Here is a 23,103-nt window from a genome sequence, read left to right on the forward strand (position 1 = left end):
CGCCACACTGAGGGCACCCGGAACTGACGTACACCGAATATGAAGAACTGAATGATGTGGCAAAAATGAAACCATTTATTTAATTTCGCATAGGCAATTCATACCAGCACTTTTAAATCCCACTTAAATATTAAGGCACCAAATACTAGCAAACACCAAATCAGAGCTTCGCGCATCGCTCTTGCGATCCACAAAATCGCTGAAATCGCAAATGTTCTTCCGCCGCAAAATCCGCGCTGCTGCTTCCGGATTGTCAGTCTGAGCTGTTTCCGCCGCCATTGCGGGTCTGAGCGAGTCCCATCCGTGCAGAGAGGGAAGAAAAAAAACATCAACCATCTGGCGGATCGGCTTGACACGACGAAACCGCGACACTTGATTTCTTCGTTTAATAAAACCATCAATCCTCTACTAGATCTGTTTTCAATCGGGGGTGTCCGTGGAGAGGAGGTCGTCGCTCGCTAAAGCTAGGCAGAAATATTGCGAGGAGTCCGGCCGGGAGGATTGAGAACAGAAAGCCCAAACCATGGCGCAGATCCTGCCTATCCGCTTTCAGGAGCACTTGCAGGTGGGTTAACAGCACTGCAGCTAAAACATATATAACGCGTTTAAAGCGTTATTATTCGTTGGCTCTACTGAAATAGAGGTGACAGGGCTCGTTAGCTTTAGCGCTAGCTCAATGAATGACCTCCCATCCATGTCTACGGCTGTGTCTTTAAAAATGGGTAAGCTGCCTACATAGACAGCATTTTTCAGAAGTTTGCATCGAAAGCGACAATAATTAACAATAGTATTATATGCTGTAATATCGTTTTAATATCCTTATGATTTCCAAAACGTTAATTCTTAAGATTGAAGGTTCGAGCGCATCAATGATGCTCAAAGATGCTGTTTAGGTAGGGTGCTCACTGGGGTTTGGGACGCAGTCTATAAAGGTGGATGCAGTGATCGCAGAAAGGATTACACCAGCTTTATAAAACGACGAATAAACAACTGTTCAGATTTCAGTTGAATGGTTTATCTGATGAATTTAGTCAGAGATGTGTCTGATAATAAAATGTCACTTTGTTATTCGCTAAATTCGGAAAATATTTTAATGATCGCTAGAAGCGATGCACACCATCCCAACCCTCGTGAAGTCATATTTGTGAATGTCGGTGGTGTTAATCAATATTGACGTTTATATAAAAAAATCGAGTGGTCAAAAAATGAATATTTGTCATGTGCTGCTAATTGTGTTAAAGTTATTAAAGATGTTTTAGTGTATTAAACTGAGAAGACTGGAGATGACGATATCAGTCTGAAGTCGATCCTGCGTGCTCTGACATTGCGCAGATGCACCTCAGCGGGGAGGAGGGTGGGCTTGTGAGAGACACATAGCTATGTATTTATACCGCAAAAAAGTCCCATTAACATTTAAATGGTCATGCGGAAGACGCATTTATGACCTCTTACATGTAGTGAAATTATATTGCGTGTCTAGACAGCGTTTTTAAGCATCACATGCATCTCCGTAAAAAGGCTCCTATGATGTCTAGGAAAGTATGCTTTATTTTCAAGTCAGTCCAAAGACCCGTGTAATTCCTATTTATAACAGAATGCACCATATAATTGTGCCCAAACGGTATCTAACTTTGTTTTTCTTAAAACCAGCTCCAGAACTCGGGCATAAACCCAGCAAACATTGGGTTCAGCACCCTCACAATGGAGTCAGATAATTTCATCTGTATCCGGGAGAAGGTGGGCGAACAGGCCCAGGTGGTCATCATTGACATGAGCGATCCAAACACGCCCATCCGCAGGCCCATCTCTGCAGACAGTGCCATTATGAACCCAGCCAGCAAAGTCATCGCTCTTAAAGGTAATACGCATTGGTGTAGGGACCCATCACACATTAAGGCACAGATGATGTAATGATTGTTTTCAGAAAGTAAAAAAATCTGCCTGTACGATACCAAGAGGTCCTTTTCCTGCAACCCCCTCCCATCCCCATATACAACATGACTATGAATTTGGCATTTCTCTTTGAGTTTAGCCTACTATTGTTATTCTAAATATTGTCCATGTTCCCAACAAATTCATATTCTCAGTCATACGTGTGTCATGACGCAGTAAAGCTTTTTGCAGTAATTTGTTTGGTTAAGAATAGCCTTTAAAATGTTCATTGGAAGTGTTTTGCTGTCATAAATGCTTTGTCTGTTCTTGCTTGTTTTTGTTCCTTATTTTTTTGTTTTGTTTCTTATTGCCTTCTTATGTTTGCAGACGGTGAGTTCAAATTCATCTATTATGAGTTGTGGGATTATAATTGTGAATTGTGGGGTCAATCTGAATGCCTTTGATGTTGAATGTACAGATGTAGGTTAGCCATGTAGGGAGGGGGTCGGGATTGTGTGACTTGCATGTAACAGCAATAGTGTTTTTTAATGCATAAATCTTGATACATTTTTGTTGTTTTTATTTAGAACAACAATATTCTGCTATTTCTGTTTTGCTTTGCTTTGGTAGCCTATTGTCAATGCAATGCAAAGGTCTCCCATAATCCAATGCCTTCTAAATTTAAGATATTTGTACAGTCAGAAAGCTGCGTTAAAATTGAATATGACCTTGAAAATAGCAAGAGCAGATAAACAGGCCGTAAGATTGACTTATCGCTCCAGTTTTGAGTTTTACAGTACAGTTTCAGTAATCTTATTCTATAGTACAGTTGATTTTTGGCACTTATTGATATCCTATCATCAGCTCTAAATGGTTATTCTTAATATTATTCTATATCTGTGAAAACGCCGTTTATATATTGCTTAGAGAATTTCCTCTAAAGAATTTATATATTTTTTACAAACCGTAGTGTACAAAGATTAGATAGGATATAGGGAGAAAAATATACAGTGGCCCCAGAAGTATTTATACATTAAGCCAGACAAAACTGTATTTAAATGCATGAGCATTATTTACAAAATGATTGTATTTTTCATTAAATTTTCTTTCTCATTCATCTTTTTACAAAGTTTTGCTTGAAACGTGTGCTTGTGCTATGTTTCTTTCAAGTGAACGCCACTTGGTTCATTAATTCTTACGATTCATTCATGACATATATGTGGCTTATGCATCTAAATACTTCACTGTATATCGATTATAAAAAAACTTTCAGATTTGAATAGTATATACTTGGAGATATAGCCAATTACAAGGTCAACCATTTTTTGCCAAAATTTATGCCAGTTAAGATGACAGTTCCAGTGCCCAAAGATAGGAGTAACAGTCTTATTTTTTACCTAAGCATTCTGCATTGGATTTTATTTCTTTGTAGCGTAACGTAAAGAATATATATTCTAATTTCAGGTTGTTTGAGTTTGGGGTATCTTTCATTTTCTGTATAATTTCTAAGCATACTAGCTATAGGACTTTGCTAAAAAATTGTTGCTAATGGTAACTAATTGCAAATCAAAACTCTTGCTTGATGTTTGTAAACGTTTGCAGTGTTTGTCCTATAGATGTTTCCTTTGCATTCTTACAGTTTTGTCATGTTGTTCGTATTTTTCGTTACTTTACAATTACTTTATAACATAAACGTCATGTGGTTAGCTTACTCTTGACGTCTGTATGTTACCAAATTAAAAGTGGTAAAATACACTATAAAAGTCCCTCTTTTATTCAAATGACTTCTGTCCCTGAATTTCAGCTGCGAAAACCCTTCAGATTTTCAACATTGAAATGAAGAGCAAGATGAAGGCCCACACCATGACCGAAGACGTTACGTTTTGGAAGTGGATCTCTCTCAATACCGTAGCTCTCGTGACAGACAACGCCGTCTATCACTGGAGTATGGAAGGAGACTCACAGCCTATCAAAGTCTTCGACCGACATTCCAGTTTAGCAGGCTGTCAGATTATTAACTACCGCACCGACGCCAAACAGAAATGGCTGCTTCTCATTGGAATCTCAGCACAGGTATGAATTTATCAAAATTTGTGTTAAGTCCAGCATGTCACCCACAGTGGTTTCCTAATATTTTTTCCTTTTATGTCAGCAAAACCGTGTTGTGGGTGCCATGCAACTTTACTCAGTGGACAGGAAGGTGTCGCAGCCAATCGAAGGTCACGCTGCTGCATTCGCTCAGTTTAAAATGGAGGGAAATGCAGAGGAGTCCACACTATTCTGCTTTGCTGTTCGGGGACAAGCTGGAGGAAAGGTCTGATTACTCTGTCAGAAACTAAAATTGCGGTTGTTAAAAGACTGAAGTTTGACGTTGTTCTCGTAATGTTTTGTTCTGCAGTTACACATTATTGAGGTTGGAACACCTCCGACAGGTAATCAGCCTTTTCCAAAGAAAGCAGTGGATGTTTTCTTCCCTCCAGAGGCCCAGAATGATTTCCCGGTTGCTATGCAGGTATTTATTATTTTGAATGTTGTTTTAACTTTTTTGGAGCATTTGAATCGAACCTTATAATGCTGAAATTATTGAAGTGTTGAACACAAATACACAGTGTTTGTTTGCTTTAAGACCCAGATTTTATACTGGACATCAAATGATGATCCAATAAAGTACCAGAATTTTTTTATGGTGAAAAGTAAACGAGCTGCTTGTCATTCATGCATGTAACCCTGCATTTAATGTAGTCTGGGTTGTATTTCCTTTCAACTTGTAGTTTTATTCGTAGGTTTTAAGGACTAGGGCGTGTCGCACAACCTGTCCATGTTGGCTACTGCCTAAATTTGGCTAACCTCTATCGAGTAACAGATATATTTGTGCCAGAATGACATGGAGTTTGTTTACACGCACAGTTTTTGTAGTTAACAACAAAATGAGCAGGGCCGTATGAATTATTTGCCCTCAGCATTGCTCTTTATCTGCTGTTCGCGACCTATATTATTATTATAAGTATTTTATCATTATGTACTTTTTTCCAATATGTACATATTTATATATGTTTTTTCTATTTTAGTGGTAAAGGTTTAGACTTGGTCTTTAGAAAAATCGTTCCTGTCTCGTCCCTATCTAGATAAGCTCCAAGCACGATGTTGTTTTTCTCATCACCAAATACGGCTACATCCATCTTTATGACCTTGAGACGGGCACATGCATCTACATGAACAGGATCAGCGGAGAGACCATTTTTGTGACAGCCCCTCATGATGCCACGGCTGGAATCATCGGCGTCAACCGGAAGGGCCAGGTACGATGTTTGATGTCTGCTGTTATAACCGACAGTCAGAAGATAATGCTGCATTGGCTCAGTTATACTCTTAACATTAGGGTTTGTTTGGTCAGCACATTCAAATGGAGCTGCTGAGCTTGAGGCACACCAGGGGTTTGTTTCCATATAGTCAGAGCGGGCCGAGCGTGTGTTTCTAGTTTGTGTTCTTCAGTCTGTTGTAAGGGAATGCCATCAGTTGATGAATTATTATGGAGCTTAGAGCCGAGTCTTATTAAATATGCAGAGATGGGAAACACGATCCGTGCATTTGGTTACGCTCTCGTTTGTTTTCTCTCTTCATTAATGTCTTGTGTCCATCAACCTCCTCATTTCAACCACAAGACTGTCGGGCCACACTAGGGCTGGCATATAAATGTTATTGTTGTAATCGTGATTTATTACAAATGTTTTTTAGCTAGTGATGTTAAATTGAATCAAAGGCGTTTTTTTTTCATTTGGTCTGTACATTTCCTAAAGACTGTGCTAGGCAACAAATTTCTAAAATATGAAAATATTTATTAAAGGGATAGTTCACCCAAAAATGAAAATTCTTTCATAATTTACTCACCATCATGTAATTTTAAACCTGTGTGACTTTCATTCTTCTGCAGAACACAAAAGAAGATATTTTGAAGAATGTTGGTAACCAACCCCATTGACTTCCATTGTATGAACAAATACTGTTATTTTATATTTTGTGTTTAAATTATGGTACATTTATTTAACAATAACATGGCTGTTATGCATCACGATTCCGTAAATTATGGATGCAGGAATGCCTATGAACAATGGCATTTGTTGATCTCTCTACACATACGGTGAGAATAGCATGTGATTCGCAGTAGGTGGTAGAGATGTGATCTCTAATCCTTTTACGGCAGTCTGTGATGTGCTTGCTCGAGTCATAGTGACCACTGCAGCTATCACGCTCTGTCCTGCGCAATAAATACATCATGGGATACCTGCCTGTTCATTTATGTATTACCCTAAGGGCAATTTGGATTGCGATAGGTGGCAATCTATTCCATTTCACTGTGATATGTTTGTTAATGAATATAATTAAAGTAATGCAGAAGAGATCATAGGCTGGTTTTGGCACAGAGATATTAGTTTTTCAGGAGCCAAACAATTTCACAACAAGCATTTAAAATGCCATATATTACACATAACTGTCTTCAGAGGTGTTTAAAGACCTTACATAATGAAGCGTTATGTTTTTATTATCTTAGAATGAGCTGTTTCTATCTACATACACCGCGGGTCTCCTTAGATGGAATTCACCGTGTTGTTTCTACATTAGCCCCTAAATGGACAAACTGCTCCACATAGCGCTTTTCGTAAATACTTTATCTCCTTCGGCAAAGAACTGAAAACGTGATGACATCTTAGTCCTGTGTCAGCCACCGTAGTGCTTCAAAAGGGAGGGGGGAGTGATGGAGTGAGCTGTTGGTTGCAATTCACAAACTCACCACTAGATGCCACTAAATTTCATACACTGGACCTTTAAAGGGATATTTCACTTTTAAAATGAAAATTCTTTCATCATTTACTCACATTCATGTCATTTTAAACCTCTATGACTTTCTTTTTTATGCAGAACATAAAAGAATATATTTTGAAGCATGTTGGTAACCAAACAACATTGACTCCCGTTGACTTCCATTGTATGGACATTAAACCACTGAGACATTTCTCAAAATATCTTCTTTTGTTTTGCACAGATGAAAGAGTCATATACAGGTTTTAAACAACATGAGGGTGAATGAATGATGACAGAGTTTTTGGATGAACTATCTTGTCAATGATATTAAAGTATGTATGATGTCATAGACCACCAATGAAAAGTTGACTATTTTTGTAGCCTTTAATATCAAGAATCTTCATTTAATATATTCATTGTCTTTAATCTATTTTTTAGGTGCTGTCTGTCTGTGTGGAGGAGGAAAACATCATCCCTTACATCACCAACGTACTGCAGAACCCCGACCTGGCTCTCAGGATGGCCGTCCGCAACAACTTGGCAGGTGCCGAGGAGCTCTTCGCCCGGAAATTCAACAACCTTTTTGCCGGAGGCAATTACTCTGAAGCTGCCAAGGTGGCTGCGAATGCACCAAAGGTACGGCAGACCGCAAATTTCAAGCCTCATTAATCTTAGTCAGGCATTTATTGAAGTTCCTGATTGACTCTTGCGTTCTTTCAGGGTATTCTGCGTACCCCCGACACCATCCGTCGCTTCCAGGGTGTTCCAGCTCAGCCCGGTCAGACCTCTCCTCTACTGCAGTACTTCGGGATTCTGCTGGACCAGGGCCAGCTGAACAAGTTTGAGTCATTGGAGCTGTGCCGGCCGGTTTTGCAGCAGGGCCGCAAGCAGCTCCTGGAGAAATGGCTGAAGGAGGATAAGGTGCTTCCACTTGTGAATAGATAGAAGTATTAAAACATTATCACGGATGAATTTGCCATTCGCATTGGCTTGCAGTAATAGAAGCCTGACGTTTGCACTACAACTAATAATCATCCATCACTTTTCTCTCATGCGCTGTTATTATTTCATGATTCATTTATTTCTTCACCCTTACTTAACTTCTAAAGTAGAGAAATGTAGTAGACCAGCTTGTTTTGTTATCCGCCATGACAAAGATTTGCGTGGTGTCAGCATTTATGAATATGTAGTAAATAACAAGAGATGTTTTTCTTTGGTTTTCTGCAGCTGGAGTGCTCTGAGGAGTTGGGGGATCTGGTGAAGTCTGTTGATCCGACTCTTGCGCTCAGTGTCTATCTAAGGGCCAACGTTCCCAACAAAGTTATCCAGTGTTTTGCTGAGACCGGGCAGTTCCAGAAAATTGTACTGTATGCAAAAAAGGTGGGTTTAGCACTAAACATACTAAAGGAATAAAGGAGAATTTTTTTTATCTAAACGCATAACATAAAATTATCATTATTGTCATGTATTATTTTCAAGCAAAACCTACTCTCACTTTTTTTTTCATGTAAAAAGAAAATGTATTCACACTTTTCATGTAAGAAACATACACTTTTGTTTAGTTTTCATGTAAAAGGAAAATATTTGTAAGTTTTTGTTCATTCATGTACAAAAAAATACACGCGCACTTTTATTTTTATGTAAAAGGAAAGCATAAACTTCTTTATTTTTAAGAAAAAGGAAAACATACTCTCACTTTTATGTTCACATAAAAAGGAAACCTATTCACTTTTGCTTTTTTCGTGTAAAAGGAAACTGTACTTACACTTTTATGTTCATACAAAAAGAAAAATAATTATGTTCACTTTTGTTAATTTTTGTATAAAAGAAAATATACTCGCACTATTTTTCTCTTAAACGCTAAACATGCACTTTTGTGTTCATATGAAAGGAAAATATATTCACTTTTGCCTATGTAATCATGTAAAAGGAAAATATACTCAGTTTTGATCATTTCATGTAAAAAGTAAAAAATGCTCAAACTTTTTTTTTTTCATTTAAAGCGGGGGTAACGCACAGTTTCTGACAATCTCATATTAAGAGGCATGGAGGGGGGGCGGAACTACAGCACGAGCACACAATACATCACCATCGCATTATCCTTGCATAACTGTTGATTCACTATAATTTAGTGTTGCTTACATAATGCACGTACACGCCGATTGCCAACAAAACTCAGACATTTGAGTCAGTTTCACTTACTGCGTGCAGTCATTTCCGGCATATTTTAGCGCTGGGACTGATCCATCTATCTAGGGATGGGCATTTTTAAATAATTTCATATTTGAATATTTGAGCTCATAAAAAATGAATGTTCATTTATTTACATTAAGTTAATAAAGACGTATTTTTTACGGTAGGATTTAGTCACAATTTCACATTAAGCTTATGATTATCTTTAAATATTCATAACCATTATTATTATACACTGCACATCCAAAAAAAAGTCACCACCTGGATTTAACTAAGCAAATAGGTAAGAGCCTCCCATTGGATTGGAGGTCTAGATTCAGCAACGTTATGTGTCCAAAGAATGAGGTCAGCTGACTACCTGAATTTACTGAATGACCAGGTTATTCCATCAATGGGTTCTTTCTTCCCTGATGGCACTGGCATATTCCAAGATGACAATGCCAGGATTCATCAGGCTCAAATTGTGAAAGAGTGGTTCAGGGAGCATGAGACATCATTTTCACACATGGATTGGCCACCACTCCACACCTTAACCCCATTGAGAATCTTTGGGATGTGCTGGAGAAGACTTTGCGCAGCGGTCAGACTTTCCCATCATATATACAAGATCTTGGCGAAAAATGTATGCAACTCTGGATGGGAAAAAATTGACATTCTAAACATTGCAGAAACTTATTGAAACAATGCCACAGCGAATGCGTGCGGTAATCAAAGCTAAAGGCGGTCCAACGAAATATTAGAGTGTGTGACTTTTTTTGGATGTGCAGTGTATCATGTATATAGGTTTTTTAATGTTGAAAAATGAGCAACGTTGGAAAAAAAGAAAAAATTGAAAAACACATTAAAAAATGCATTTAAACTTGCACGGAATGGTATAATACAAAAACAGAACATCCAAAACAAAACGAACAAAACGCAATGTATATTGACAGTCTTGTGATATCTTGTTTATTTTGTTTTACATGGTCTTGATAAGAAAAACAAGCATATAGGCCTATTTTACTCTGGTGAAAGTTCATCAGCCGGTTAACGAAAACGCGCTGCTCTTCTAACTCCCGGTAACAAAACCCAGATCTGACAAGAATATCTGGCATAATAACAATAATGCACTATATACAAAACGTGAAAAAACGGACAAAAAACAACATATAATTGTTTAAATGAATGTGCAGATGTGTTATTTACAGGTTTAACGTATTGTTTCTTATAATGTACAGTTTCCAGATGCTATGTGCAAGTGTGCAATGTGATGGGACGGTGTGTATGTACAGAAAATATAATTAACAAAATGAATTTACAAAGACCAAATGCTCTGAACAAGTAATAAATGAATAATTGTTAATCATTTAAAATAACGTTAGTATTTTTATACGCAAGTAATGTTAACGAATGTTAACGAATTCTGTGGTTCACTAGTTTTGAAACATTTTAATATGGTGATGTGAGCGGAGCATAACACGCGACCGGGCATCCGGGGTGTGTAAACTTAAAATATTCAAACTAGCTTGCGATCTGAGTGAACAAAGATTTAGGAACACATACAAATGATTTTTATATTTTCTATATATTATAAAATCATTACAGATGAAGTGAAGAAGCGTAAAATAAGACGTGACAACTCTTCTGTCTTCTGGGTCTTCTGTAGCGGTAACTTAACCCAGTGGCGACGCAGTTTTCATTCTTATGAAAAATACGAATATTTGAATAGCATTTTTAATTTTCGAATAGTTATTGCGGATCGAATATTCAAACATTTGTGCACATCCCTAGTTATATCCACCGTTTATATAACACTCCTCACCCAAATGCAGTGAACAAAAAAACACAGCTGAACTTCTGCGAAGCACATTGATGGGCAAATTCTTTCTCTTGCGGTAGCTGGTTGACGCGTGAGCGTGCTTTTACGGAAGAATTGCCCAATAAGAAAAGTTGTTACGTAACGGAATTTCATCTTCGAAAAAACTTTCAGAAATGTGTACGAACCTTGAGGGAGTGTATCGAGCACAGAAATGCTACGTCATACGCCCAACTCGTTTTTTGACAAGTTGACCATGTTAAGCATGAGAAGCCAGCACATTTAACATTGTAAAGAAGTCAGAATGCATGAAACACTGCTGAACCCCCCCCTTTAAAAGGAAAATCTCGCATTTTTGTTTATTTTTTGGCGTAGAAAGACAACATACTCAAACTTTTTGTATTTTCATGTAAAAGAGCAGCATACTCACACTTTTTTCACCTGAATAAAAACATACTTGCACATAGGTGTATTTATGATACAAACGCATCATATTTTTTAGGAATCCTCATATTCTTGCCAAAACCTACCCACATGTTAAAATAATACATACTTGTACACGCATATGTAATGCAAACAAATCCACTGATATTATAGATATATTAGTGAGATAAAAGATGAGATTAATACATGTTTCCAGGCACTAGACTTTGCAATAGACAATTTTTCAGTCATCAGTAAACGGCTGCGTAAGGATTTGAAATTTGCGATCCTCCCTCTAATGCGAGGCCATCTGTGTGCAGGTTGGCTACACTCCAGACTGGATCTTCCTGTTGAGGAACGTGATGCGGATAAGTCCAGAACAAGGTCTGCAGTTTTCTCAAATGCTCGTTCAGGATGAGGAACCTCTGGCTGACATCACTCAGGTCTGAGACAGTACTGACACTTATCGTCTTGATAGATTTTTAATTTATTTTAACAAACTTGGAAGATGTGTTATTTTACGATGGCTAAAGTTTTTTTCTTTATAGATTGTGGATGTGTTTATGGAATATAACCTGATACAGCAGTGCACTTCTTTCCTATTGGATGCCCTGAAGAACAACCGACCCGCTGAGGGACCTCTGCAGACTCGTCTGCTGGAGATGAACCTAATGCACGCTCCACAGGTCTGTAGTGCAAAACATTTAAAGATGCATCACATTTCTTCTTTACTCTTGTTTTTTTTTTTTTTTTAAATATCGTATCTCACAGTACATGTGTTTTCATCTTCAGGTGGCTGATGCCATTCTGGGCAACCAGATGTTCACTCACTACGACCGCGCTCATGTGGCTCAGCTGTGTGAGAAAGCGGGTCTTCTGCAGAGAGCTCTGGAGCACTACACTGACCTGTATGACATCAAACGGGCTGTAGTCCACACCCATCTGCTCAACCCAGAGGTAACGTGATGTTCTTCCACGTCTTGGTCATAGATGTTTCCATTCATAGAAACATGGGAAGTAACCATTTCCTTTTTCTCTTGCAGTGGCTGGTGAACTTCTTTGGCGCTCTGTCGGTGGAGGACTCTTTGGAGTGTCTGCGAGCCATGCTGTCTGCTAACATTAGGCAGAACCTTCAGATCTGCGTCCAGGTTGCCTCCAAGTATCACGAGCAGCTGTCCACCCAGGGCCTCACAGAACTCTTCGAGTCCTTTAAGAGCTTTGAGGGTATGCACACAAAATCTATTGCTGTTTTGCATCCAGATCGATTGTCATGAAATGTCACAACTTCTAATCGTAATATGGTTGTGCGGTCTGCAGGTCTGTTCTACTTCCTGGGCTCCATTGTGAACTTCAGTCAGGATCCAGAGGTTCATTTTAAATATATCCAGGCTGCCTGCAAAACAGGTCAAATTAAGGAAGTTGAGAGAATCTGCAGAGAAAGCAATTGTTACGATCCTGAACGTGTGAAGAACTTTCTCAAGGTATGACATCTGAGGCCCAATTTATACAATTCAAAAATCAAGGTTCAAATCCGTCTCCTTAAAGTGATAGTTCTGTTATCATTTAGTCACTCTCCTGTCATTTCAAACCTTCTTTCGTCCACATAACACAAAAAAGTTGATTTTGAAGAATGTTTTTAAGTGGCACCCATTCACTTGCATTGGTTTTGTGTCCATTCAATAGAAGTGAATGGGTGCTGGTGCTGTTTGGTTATCAACTTTCTTCAAAATATCTTCTTTTGTGTTCTGCGGAAGAAAGTCAAACAGGCTTGAAATGACAAGAGGGTGAGTAAATGATGACAGAATTTTCATTTTTGGGTGAACTATCCCTTTAACTTACTCTGATTTGCATAGGTTGGTTTATAATAATGATTTATAATGTGAGCTGTGGAAGCCGATTTTTCAGTTTGACATCATTTGACTTACTTGCATAAAGGCAAGTACATAAAGTAAGTTGTAATTTTATGTTAACGAAGATGGCGATAAAAACAAAAGTTCTGAATTGGTGCTTTAAACAATCATCATCAGTGTTAAAACTGTCTTAGCAGTGTACAAGTTTTATTTCACATATTAGTTTGACTTTGATTTCATTCTTTGGCAGCTTTATTGAGTCAATATTAAAGATATCAAGGTTATGTTTCACAGAATGTTCTTTACATTATGTCGGATGATTTTATGTTGGAAACCGTAAATCACAAAAAAATGACTTTAGCTGGGTTTTTACAGGCAGGGTCATAGATAACAAATGCACTATTTTATTTAAACCCAAATGCACTATTTTATTTAAACCAATTCTTAAACGTGTTTTAAACAGGAGGCGAAACTGACCGACCAGCTTCCCCTTATCATTGTGTGTGACCGCTTTGACTTCGTCCACGACCTTGTGCTCTACCTGTATCGCAACAACCTGCAGAAATACATTGAAATCTACGTGCAAAAGGTAAGTGTGAAGTGTTATGTATCCTGTTTCACAAAAACAGGACACTACATGTTTGAATAGTATGAAATTGATCAGACAAAATAGGCAACACTTGTGTTCCTCAACATCTGTTCTATCAGCGTGAGCTAGTTCAACAATGAGAAAAGATTGTTGTGTGTTTCAGGTAAACCCCAGCCGCTTGCCCGTGGTGATCGGAGGCCTGCTGGATGTGGACTGCTCGGAGGACGTCATCAAGAACCTCATTTTGGTGGTGAGAGGGCAGTTCTCCACTGATGAACTGGTGGCCGAGGTGGAGAAGAGAAACAGGTGCTTTAAGAAGGCAAATATCCAGCGACTGCTTGTATATTCACTTGTTACTTTTAGTAATGCTTAAATTTATATGATAGACTTAAGCTTCTCCTGCCATGGTTGGAGGCTCGTATCCACGAAGGCTGTGAGGAACCGGCTACCCATAATGCCCTGGCTAAGATCTACATCGACAGCAACAACAACCCAGAGCGCTTCCTCAGAGAGAACCCTTTCTATGACAGCCGCGTGGTGGGCAAGTACTGCGAGAAGAGGGACCCGCATCTAGCCTGTGTGGCTTATGAGAGAGGACAATGTGACCAGGAGCTCATCCACGTAAGGGCGTCTTTTTGCTTTGGAGAGGCATTTGTAGTTCTGCTCCAATTGAATATTTGGAGAAAAGTTGTTTTTTGAATTCGGCTCCTAATGTTTTCTCTTTTACATCAATAGGTTTGCAATGAGAATTCCCTCTTCAAGAGTCTCTCCCGATACCTTGTGCGTCGTAAGGATTCCGAACTCTGGGCTAGTGTCCTTCTGGAAAGCAACCCATACAGGAGACCTTTGATTGACCAGGTACACATGAGAAAGTGACTCACTACGATTCCAAGATTTGAAGATTACCTTACCGACCATTAGTTAACATTACCGACCATCACAGGTTGTGCAGACCGCGCTCTCTGAGACCCAAGACCCTGAGGAGGTCTCTGTTACTGTCAAAGCTTTCATGACTGCTGACCTACCCAATGAACTCATTGAACTTCTGGAGAAGATTGTCCTGGACAACTCAGTGTTTAGTGAACACAGGTAATTTCAGAAAATGATCTTCTGTCAGAAGCGTTTAAAGGAACAATATGTACGATTTTTTCAATAAAATATCCAAAAATGTCAGCAGCTTCCCATCATTCCACCCTTCTTCACAGTATCATTAAGCTACGCCTTTATTGTTTTGCATTTTTTTGTATGAAAAGTACATATTGTGACTTTATGAGCTAATTTAACGTTGAATAATTTCCACAATCGATTTGTAAAACACTAAACAATTGTTTTGTGTCTCAGGAACCTGCAGAACCTTCTGATCCTGACAGCCATCAAAGCTGACCGCACTCGCGTCATGGAGTACATCAACCGCCTTGAAAACTACGACGCCCCTGACATCGCTAACATCGCCATTAGCAACGAGCTCTTCGAAGAAGCTTTCGCGATCTTCAGGAAATTCGATGTGAACACATCAGCTGTGCAGGTGCGCCACCTTCATATTCTCTCAAATACCATTTACAGCCTGAAACGTACTTTACCAGAGTATGACCAACGCTTTCTTTTTATCCTCGACTTTGGTTTCACATCGTTTGTTCTGCTGGACTGCAGGTTCTCATCGAGCACATTGGCAATCTAGACCGAGCCTATGAGTTTGCCGAGCGCTGTAATGAGCCTGCTGTGTGGAGTCAGTTGGCTAAAGCTCAGCTGCAGAAGGAACTGGTGAAAGAGGCCATTGACTCCTACATCAAAGCTGATGACCCCTCAGCTTACATGGAGGTGGGACAGGCCGCAGCACAAAGCGGTAAGAACCAAAAAGCGGTATTCATTAGTAAACCTCATTGGAGATCTTGAATATGAAAAAGAGGATACCGATATTTTTATTTTGGGATCGATTGTGTTCTCCTCAGGAAACTGGGAGGATCTGGTGAAGTTCCTGCAGATGGCTCGTAAGAAGGCTCGCGAGTCGTACGTGGAGACCGAGCTCATCTTTGCATTGGCCAAGACCAACCGCCTGGCCGAACTGGAAGAGTTTATCAACGGACCTAACAACGCACACATTCAACAAGTACGAGTCTTCTACTTTACTTGAGCATGTTGTACTTCTGTGTAAGGACAGACCTGTAACTTATTTTATATTTGTCTAGGTTGGTGACAGATGCTACGACGAGAAGATGTATGATGCAGCTAAATTACTTTATAACAATGTGTCCAACTTTGGCCGTCTGGCCTCGACCCTGGTGCATCTCGGGGAGTATCAGGCGGCTGTCGATGGCGCCCGCAAAGCCAACAGCACAAGGACCTGGAAAGAGGTCGGGTCACAGTTCTTAAACTTGAACTCATTTGCTTTACTGTGTTTGTGTTCCACATTATTTAAGGTACTTTACTGACTGTTGTTTTCTGTGTGTAGGTTTGCTTCGCCTGCGTGGACGGAAAAGAGTTCCGTTTGGCTCAGATGTGTGGATTACATATTGTCGTCCATGCGGATGAACTCGAGGAGCTCATCAACTACTACCAGGTGTGTGAATACACACCAGATACCCGAGATTTAAGATCCTTATCCTATAATCATGAATGACTGAAAAGCATTCCAAGTTACTATTGTTTTGTTTTCATATTTATTGTAGTTATAATAATATGTTGACTTTGCTTTTATTTTTGTATTTTTCGTTTTCATAGTAATTTTAGTTTAATTTTTAGTAATTTTCTTATGTGCTTTTATAATTTTATTTCATTTTTTTTGTTTTTTTTAAATTGCTATTTAAGTTTATTTTTATGTTTATATTTTTATATCTTTTTTAATTTAATAATTATTACATAATTTAATAAATGTTATTTAGTAAAATATTTTATTATTTTTAACCACCCAAAATGTTTTAATAGATCTAGCTTTAGTAAACTATAACAATGTACCCTCCATCAGGACCGCGGTTATTTTGAGGAGCTGATCACCATGCTGGAGGCAGCGTTGGGGTTGGAGCGTGCTCACATGGGCATGTTCACAGAGCTGGCCATCTTGTACTCCAAATTCAAGCCGCAGAAAATGAGGGAGCACCTGGAACTCTTCTGGTCCAGAGTCAACATTCCCAAGGTCAGAGAGCTGAAATAGTCCATGTAAAGTGCATACAGTGTTCAGAGAACGATGGATTGATCTTTTTGCTGTGCAGGTTTTGAGGGCGGCTGAGCAGGCTCACCTGTGGGCAGAGCTAGTCTTCCTGTATGACAAGTATGAGGAGTATGACAACGCTATCATCACCATGATGAACCATCCTGCAGATGCCTGGAAGGAGAGTCAGTTCAAAGACATCATAACCAAGGTATTGTCATAGCTTTGCATGAGAAGGAACCACTCATTTCATTTGGAACACAAATCTGTTATGAAGTTAAAGTGGATTGATGTGAAGTATTGCGTGTGTTGTTGCAGGTGGCTAACGTTGAGCTGTATTACAAAGCCACTCAGTTCTATCTGGAGTTTAAACCTTTGTTACTGAATGACCTGCTGATCGTATTGTCCCCGCGGCTTGACCACACTCGCGCCGTCAACTTCTTCAGCAAGGTATCGTGCATCGACCTCTCCCGATCTTAACATCGCTTTTAAAAGTCAAATCCTGAAACAACCTGACTTTGATGTTCTTTTGCGTAGGTCAAGCAGTTGTCATTGGTGAAGCCGTACCTGCGGTCTGTACAGAACCACAATAACAAGGGCGTAAATGAGGCGCTAAATAACCTATTCATCAAAGAGGAAGATTATCAGGTAGGAAGTGTCTCCATCTTCACCGTGACATTTGGTACTTCTGTGGTGTGCCATTTGTGACTTGACTTGGGCTTCCCTTAACCTGTCTCTTAGTGTTCAGCTTTTCAACCCATGTCATTGTTCTCCACAGGCTCTGCGCACGTCCATCGACGCCTACGACAACTTCGACAACATATCTCTGGCTCTGAGCCTGGAGAAGCATGAACTCATCGAGTTCAGGCGAATCGCCGCCTACCTGTTCAAAGGCAACAACCGCTGGAAGCAAAGCGTTGAGCTCTGCAAGAAAGACAAACTCTACAAGGTCTCAGTCTTGGTCATATGGAACGTCAAACAGCATCTTGGTTTTCTGCGACATTCTGAACAAAATGTATTTGTTTTTTCACAGGATGCAATGCAGTACGCTTCCGAGTCCAAAGACACAGAGCTGGCCGAGGAGCTTCTGCAGTGGTTCTTGGAAGAAGATAAGAAAGAGTGTTTTGCTGCCTGCCTATTCACCTGCTACGACCTGCTAAGGCCCGACGTGGTGCTGGAGACCGCGTGGAGGCACAACCTCATGGACTTCTCCATGCCCTACTTCATTCAGGTCATGAGGGAGTACCTCAGCAAGGTGAGCGTCCACCCTGTAGGTCAGATGGGTTAAAGTTTCAGATATTTTAGAAGCTTTTTGATGTTTAGTTTTGGTAGAAATGCATTAGCTTTGTTCCAAAACAACAGGTTGCCATGCTGTCTTAAGTCTTAATAGACAGCTACCGTTAATTTATTCGTTTTAAATAAATATGGTTGAATGCATGTGATGCTTTATAAAACTGTCTAGACAGGCCAACTTCCTAGGGTCTGGAACAAAGCTCTTGTATGTCTATGTTTTTCATGTTTTTTGTATAATTTGTAAAATTTATTCACATTTTAGAGAATACTCCATTTTGGTATTGCATGCTAAAGCTGCAAATCTGTAGGGTTTTTTCGATTACAAATGAACAAAAATCAGTGATTGATCAACTACAGTACATAAAAATCAATGTTCAAAACATGTTTCCTTACCTCATCCTGATTTACAACACTAAGCCTATAATAATGATTTATAATTAGCGATGCACCTTAACGGCCAATAATCGGTATCGACCGATAAAAGCGATTTTTCACACTATCGGCTATCAGCCAATGATTAGAGCCAATATATCCTGTCAATCAAAAGAGGACAGGAAAATGGAATGAATTTGTGCTCTGTATATAGAAAATGTTAAGAAACATCACCAGTTTGATGTTCAATATCAATAGTCATTATATGAATTAATAACATCCAGAAAGGTAAGAAATATTAAATATATATTAAAAAAATCATTATCGGTGGAGAAACTTTGTCTTTATTTATAGTTATTCTGGCAATGTCAGTTTGATTTTAACTAAAGTGAAAAAGGTACACATAAGTAACTTGCAATTTTTAGTTTCAAACAGAGATGGCGATAGGGAGGCCAAAGTTACAGATTGCAGCTTTAACTTTTATTTCTTACGTTATCAGTGAACATGGTTAGATCAAACATTAAATACACATCATTCATTAGGAATATTGAATCATCTAACCAGAAGTGTGTTTGTTTTAGATTTATAGTTGTAAAAGTTAATCACAGTAATACTAGTCGAGAAACAGGATGTTTTGTTTATCTTCTGATTCCCTGCTGTTGATTTCTTTTAACACTTCTGGTGATTTCTGCATTTGTTCTCTATCTGCTTTATTTCAATGCTGGACTGTTAAGTTTGCTTTTGTTTCTTAAGCTGCCACTCTTAAATTCCCTTTCAGGTTGATGCAATTAAGGAAAAGGTGAAGGTTCACTCTTATTCCGCCTTTAACCCTTGTAGTTTGGAAGACTTTGAAAAACTTTGAAGAGTCTGCATGAGTTCTTCCCTCCCATATCACTCTGCTGCTTTTCGATACACACCTTAACTAGACTTCCCTTGAGTTTCTTCTAGATTACTGACCATCTCGTATACCAGACGCTGTGATGCCGAGCCTCAGAACTAGAGATGTTTGCAAGCTGGAATTAGCTAATGAACCGTAATTTTGTTCACAACTGCTGATTATCATCAACGATCACAGTTTCTTTTTCACTAAATTTAAAGATAGCTAAAGTTCATCAGCTAATTCAGTTGTAGTCTGAATGTTAGATTAAAAGTGAGGTGAGAGCAAAATGAAGTGACCACATTTTCAGTATTTTTATACAGCATTTGTTTTTCTTTAAACTGACAGGTGAATAGGTGCATGGTTGCTCGGTTTGCTTTCAACGTCTAGTGATGTTTTGATAAAGTGTGGTCCTTCACTAAACTAAAACGGCTGTTTGTGACTTACAAAGCATGTGTTTACCATGTCATTAGCCCCCTTGACAGGTCAGGGAACTTGGCTGTTGGCTTTGCCTGCCTCTGGAAGCCGTGAATGGCTCTGTAAACCATCTCTCACCCATCACTCCTTTACTCTGCCTTTCTCTCATGCACTCTTTTTAACATGGGAATAACAAACTACACCTTTGGCATGATTTCTCCCTTTCAACGAAACTTCGACTTGCAGGTCTCTATAAGCCTGCTCGACAGCATAATTCTCAATTCATATTTCAAATTCATAATACATAAAACCTTTCAATGTTGACACCAGCTCTATGTAGAGAACTGAACCCACATGCGCCGTTAAAGGAGAAGCTCACTCAAAAACGAAAGTCCTGTCATCGTTTATGTTAAACTTTCTTCTGTGGAACACAAAAGGAAAACCTTTGAAAAGTAAATGATGACGGTTTTTATTTTTATGTGAACTGTTTCTTTAAATCGCATTTATGTCACTCAATGACAGGTAAGACCATAGATGTATATACATAGATGCCCCATTAGTAGCGGTTTCGTTGGGACGCTATACGCAAGGTGTCTGTCTTATTGAAATGATCCATAAACACTTGGGAACAGGTTGACTGTACGTCTGCACGCAACAGTAGTTATACATACAAAATGCTAAAACAACATTAATAAGTTGTGTTAAAAACCTGTAGTATAGAGTTAAAACATTCAAAAACACTAACCAGCCCATTCTCAGTTGTGAAAATTTGTCCCGTTTCTTCGGGAATTCACATTTTTTCTTTTGGGAAACTTTTTATTTGAATTTATTATTGTGAGCAATTCAAATATGAACCATTTCAAAATGGCAGACACATTGACGTGTTTGGAGTTGTCAAATGAGGCATCTATGTGTATATCTATGGGAAAACACTCTGGAGACTTATTTTCGGTTTGAAAGGCACCCGTAGTTTCCGTTCGTAGCCTTCGCACAATGACTTCATTTTTTTGCAGGGGCGTCTATTATACAGCACCTGTCCAATGAGCTGTGTCCTCCCATTAAGTTACAAATGTTTAATTGCACAAAGTCAGACTTAAACCAGCAGTGCAGTTATTAAATTAAACAAGAGGGTTCTGTTTTCTACATATTCACAGTTAAAAAACGACACTGACTGACTGGATGGCAGGACCGTCTACCTTTAGTTTTAGAACCTTTTGCGTATTATTTACAGAGGATCTATAGAATCCTAGTGGTCTGGTTGTGGAGTACGTGGATAAAATGCTGATTTATGCAGGGGAGTGTTCCATCGTGAGATATGAAGTGCTATGGCAAGGAGCTTGTGCCCTGAGACCTGCTTTGAAAGCCTGTGCACTTTGTATTAAGCTTGGCTTTATGCATCTCCCATGAATGGTCCCATCCAGCAGTCACTAGTACCTGACTCGAGGCCATTTATCTCTGCTCACGGTGTCTCGTTTGTCTTTCTTTCTCCCTCTGCTTCATTCAGGTTGATAAATTGGATGCTTCAGAGTCTTTGAGGAAAGCGGAAGAGCAACTCACAGACGCACAACCCATTGTCTATGGTAAGATTCTTGCCAGGATTTTTGTATGATATGTGTTTATTTAGTAATGCAGAAGCTTGGAGACCTTTAGTCAAGTGATGATGGACAACCTGTGGTCGCTCGGACATGAATGTTGTGTGCGTTTTATTTCCAGGCACACCCCAGCTGATGCTCACTGCAGGCCCCAATGTCGCAGTACCCCCACAGCAACCTTACGGCTATGGCTACCCCACAGCGCCCGGCTACGGCCAACCCGCACAACCAGGCTTCGGCTATGGCATGTAGAGCCCTCCTGCCCGCAGCTGTCCATCCATCTCTCCTTAAGTTTCTTACTAGCTTATTGTGGTCTACTCACAAGGTTATATAAAGTTTAAAGAAAAGATACGCGTTTTAAATTATTTTCCTTGAAATGCAATGAAGGACTTCATTTTTATTTGTGTTGTCAAAGAAAATAATCAGACCACGTTTTTTGTTGTCACATTCCATATTTAAGGCTTATCACTAGTTTATTTTTTTTGTTTTGAGGCAGATTGTTTTAAGAGGGCATGGGTTGTGTATGTAAGTGGAGTTGTGAGAAGAGCAATTAACCTTAAACTATGTCTTGAAGCATCTGATTTGCACTCTTGTGAGAGGAAGCTAATGTAGAACTCTTAATTTTGATGTATTGTATGTGAAGAGCTTACACTGTCAATCTGTTTAATGCATTTCATTATTGTATATTCTGGAAAAAAAATGTAAAACAATATTTGAACATGAACGTATGCATCCATGGGTACATTTAACTAACACTAAGTAATAATCTGATATTCTACACAAATATGTAGCTGTATGGAAATTTTAAGCGCATACAGACATGAATATAGTACACGATTTTAATCCCTTAGCATAAACTGGTTCCCTGTTTGACCTCGTAGTTGTTAACATCTCATTCACTCCATGTGTAACAGGTGACCTTTCCTTGTATTGAATACAGTGCTCTTTCTTGTGTGAATCCCATTTCCATAAATGAGCAAGGGATACATCTATCCTTCTGACTTCTGTTTACTCATCCGATTCTTTGTATTAAGGTTTGTGTGTGCCAGGTGTTGTGCTGTTCTAGCTCACTATTTGCAGTGTACAGAAGAATTAATACACAATGCATACCAATGCTTTGTCCTCCTGTAAGATGTGTGTGTGTGATCTGCAGATCGGAAAATAGGGGAATATACATTTACAGGATTGTGATTATTTTGGTGGCTTGATTGTAAATTGGCAAAGATTAAAAAGAAACTCACCCGTTCTCCATCATATATTTTGCCACTTTATTTTGTTTCGCAAATGATGTTAAATCTGACAAAACGAAGTACTAGAAATTCATATATAATGTATAAAATATAGTTTAGTTTAAAGATCTACTTGTTTTATGCGTCATGTATAAAACGACAAGCCTGTAGAATTAAACACTTGATTTATTTTACACGTTTATTAATAGTCAGGTTAAAAAAGGGCATGAACATTGTGTAGTTCCTGAGGGGTTATTTGATGGTGTGAAGAAAGCCATTCTGCTTTAGTGTACGGTTCCGGAAGCGTAGTTAACAAAATAAATGACCCGACTTGTGCAAAATACTTGAATCATTTTGAAATGTAATGCTCTATTTTAATTTTTAAAAAATATAAATTGAATGCTCAATTTGAAATTTAATGCTGTAGCCATTAACCGGGCACACAAATGGCCTTTCAAAATGATGCTCAAAACACCTCATAACATGTTTTACAACAGTCAAGTTTGAAAACACGTATTCTTTATTTATACTTTTTCCATCGTTTAGATTACTATGGAGTAGCACAACTGTAACTGTGGGAACTATGTTGCAAATAAAAGCATCTAAAATCAATAAAAAACGATGTTTTATTTTAACATCTTCAAAGTAGCCACCCC

General features: G+C 38.9%; 1 protein-coding gene across 2 annotated transcripts; it reads left to right on the forward strand.

Moving 5' to 3' along the window:
- Positions 1-39: 39 nt before the first annotated feature.
- Positions 40-23,052, forward strand: cltcb (clathrin, heavy chain b (Hc)). 2 transcript variants are annotated; one of them, XM_057350855.1, is made up of 33 exons: positions 40-565; positions 1,651-1,858; positions 3,677-3,945; positions 4,025-4,186; positions 4,271-4,384; positions 4,998-5,171; positions 7,111-7,308; positions 7,393-7,593; positions 7,900-8,052; positions 11,404-11,526; positions 11,632-11,769; positions 11,876-12,040; positions 12,127-12,307; positions 12,401-12,564; positions 13,397-13,522; positions 13,686-13,828; positions 13,909-14,143; positions 14,258-14,380; positions 14,466-14,611; positions 14,864-15,047; positions 15,173-15,365; positions 15,472-15,629; positions 15,709-15,873; positions 15,972-16,079; positions 16,485-16,652; positions 16,729-16,878; positions 16,986-17,117; positions 17,205-17,315; positions 17,446-17,616; positions 17,701-17,922; positions 19,111-19,131; positions 21,131-21,206; positions 21,340-23,052. In XM_057350855.1, the coding sequence occupies exons 1-33, from the start codon at positions 524-526 to the stop codon at positions 21,468-21,470; spliced, it is 5,055 nt and encodes a 1,684-aa protein (XP_057206838.1). In that variant the 5' UTR covers positions 40-523; the 3' UTR covers positions 21,471-23,052. The 2 variants fall into 2 exon arrangements, with proteins under 2 accessions (XP_057206838.1, XP_057206839.1); XM_057350856.1 differs by lacking the exon at positions 19,111-19,131 and having other exon boundaries at positions 41-565; positions 21,340-23,051.
- Positions 23,053-23,103: the final 51 nt, after the last annotated feature.

The sequence above is a fragment of the Triplophysa rosa genome, linkage group LG14, assembly GCF_024868665.1.
Source record: "Triplophysa rosa linkage group LG14, Trosa_1v2, whole genome shotgun sequence".
Lineage (NCBI taxonomy): Eukaryota > Metazoa > Chordata > Actinopteri > Cypriniformes > Nemacheilidae > Triplophysa > Triplophysa rosa.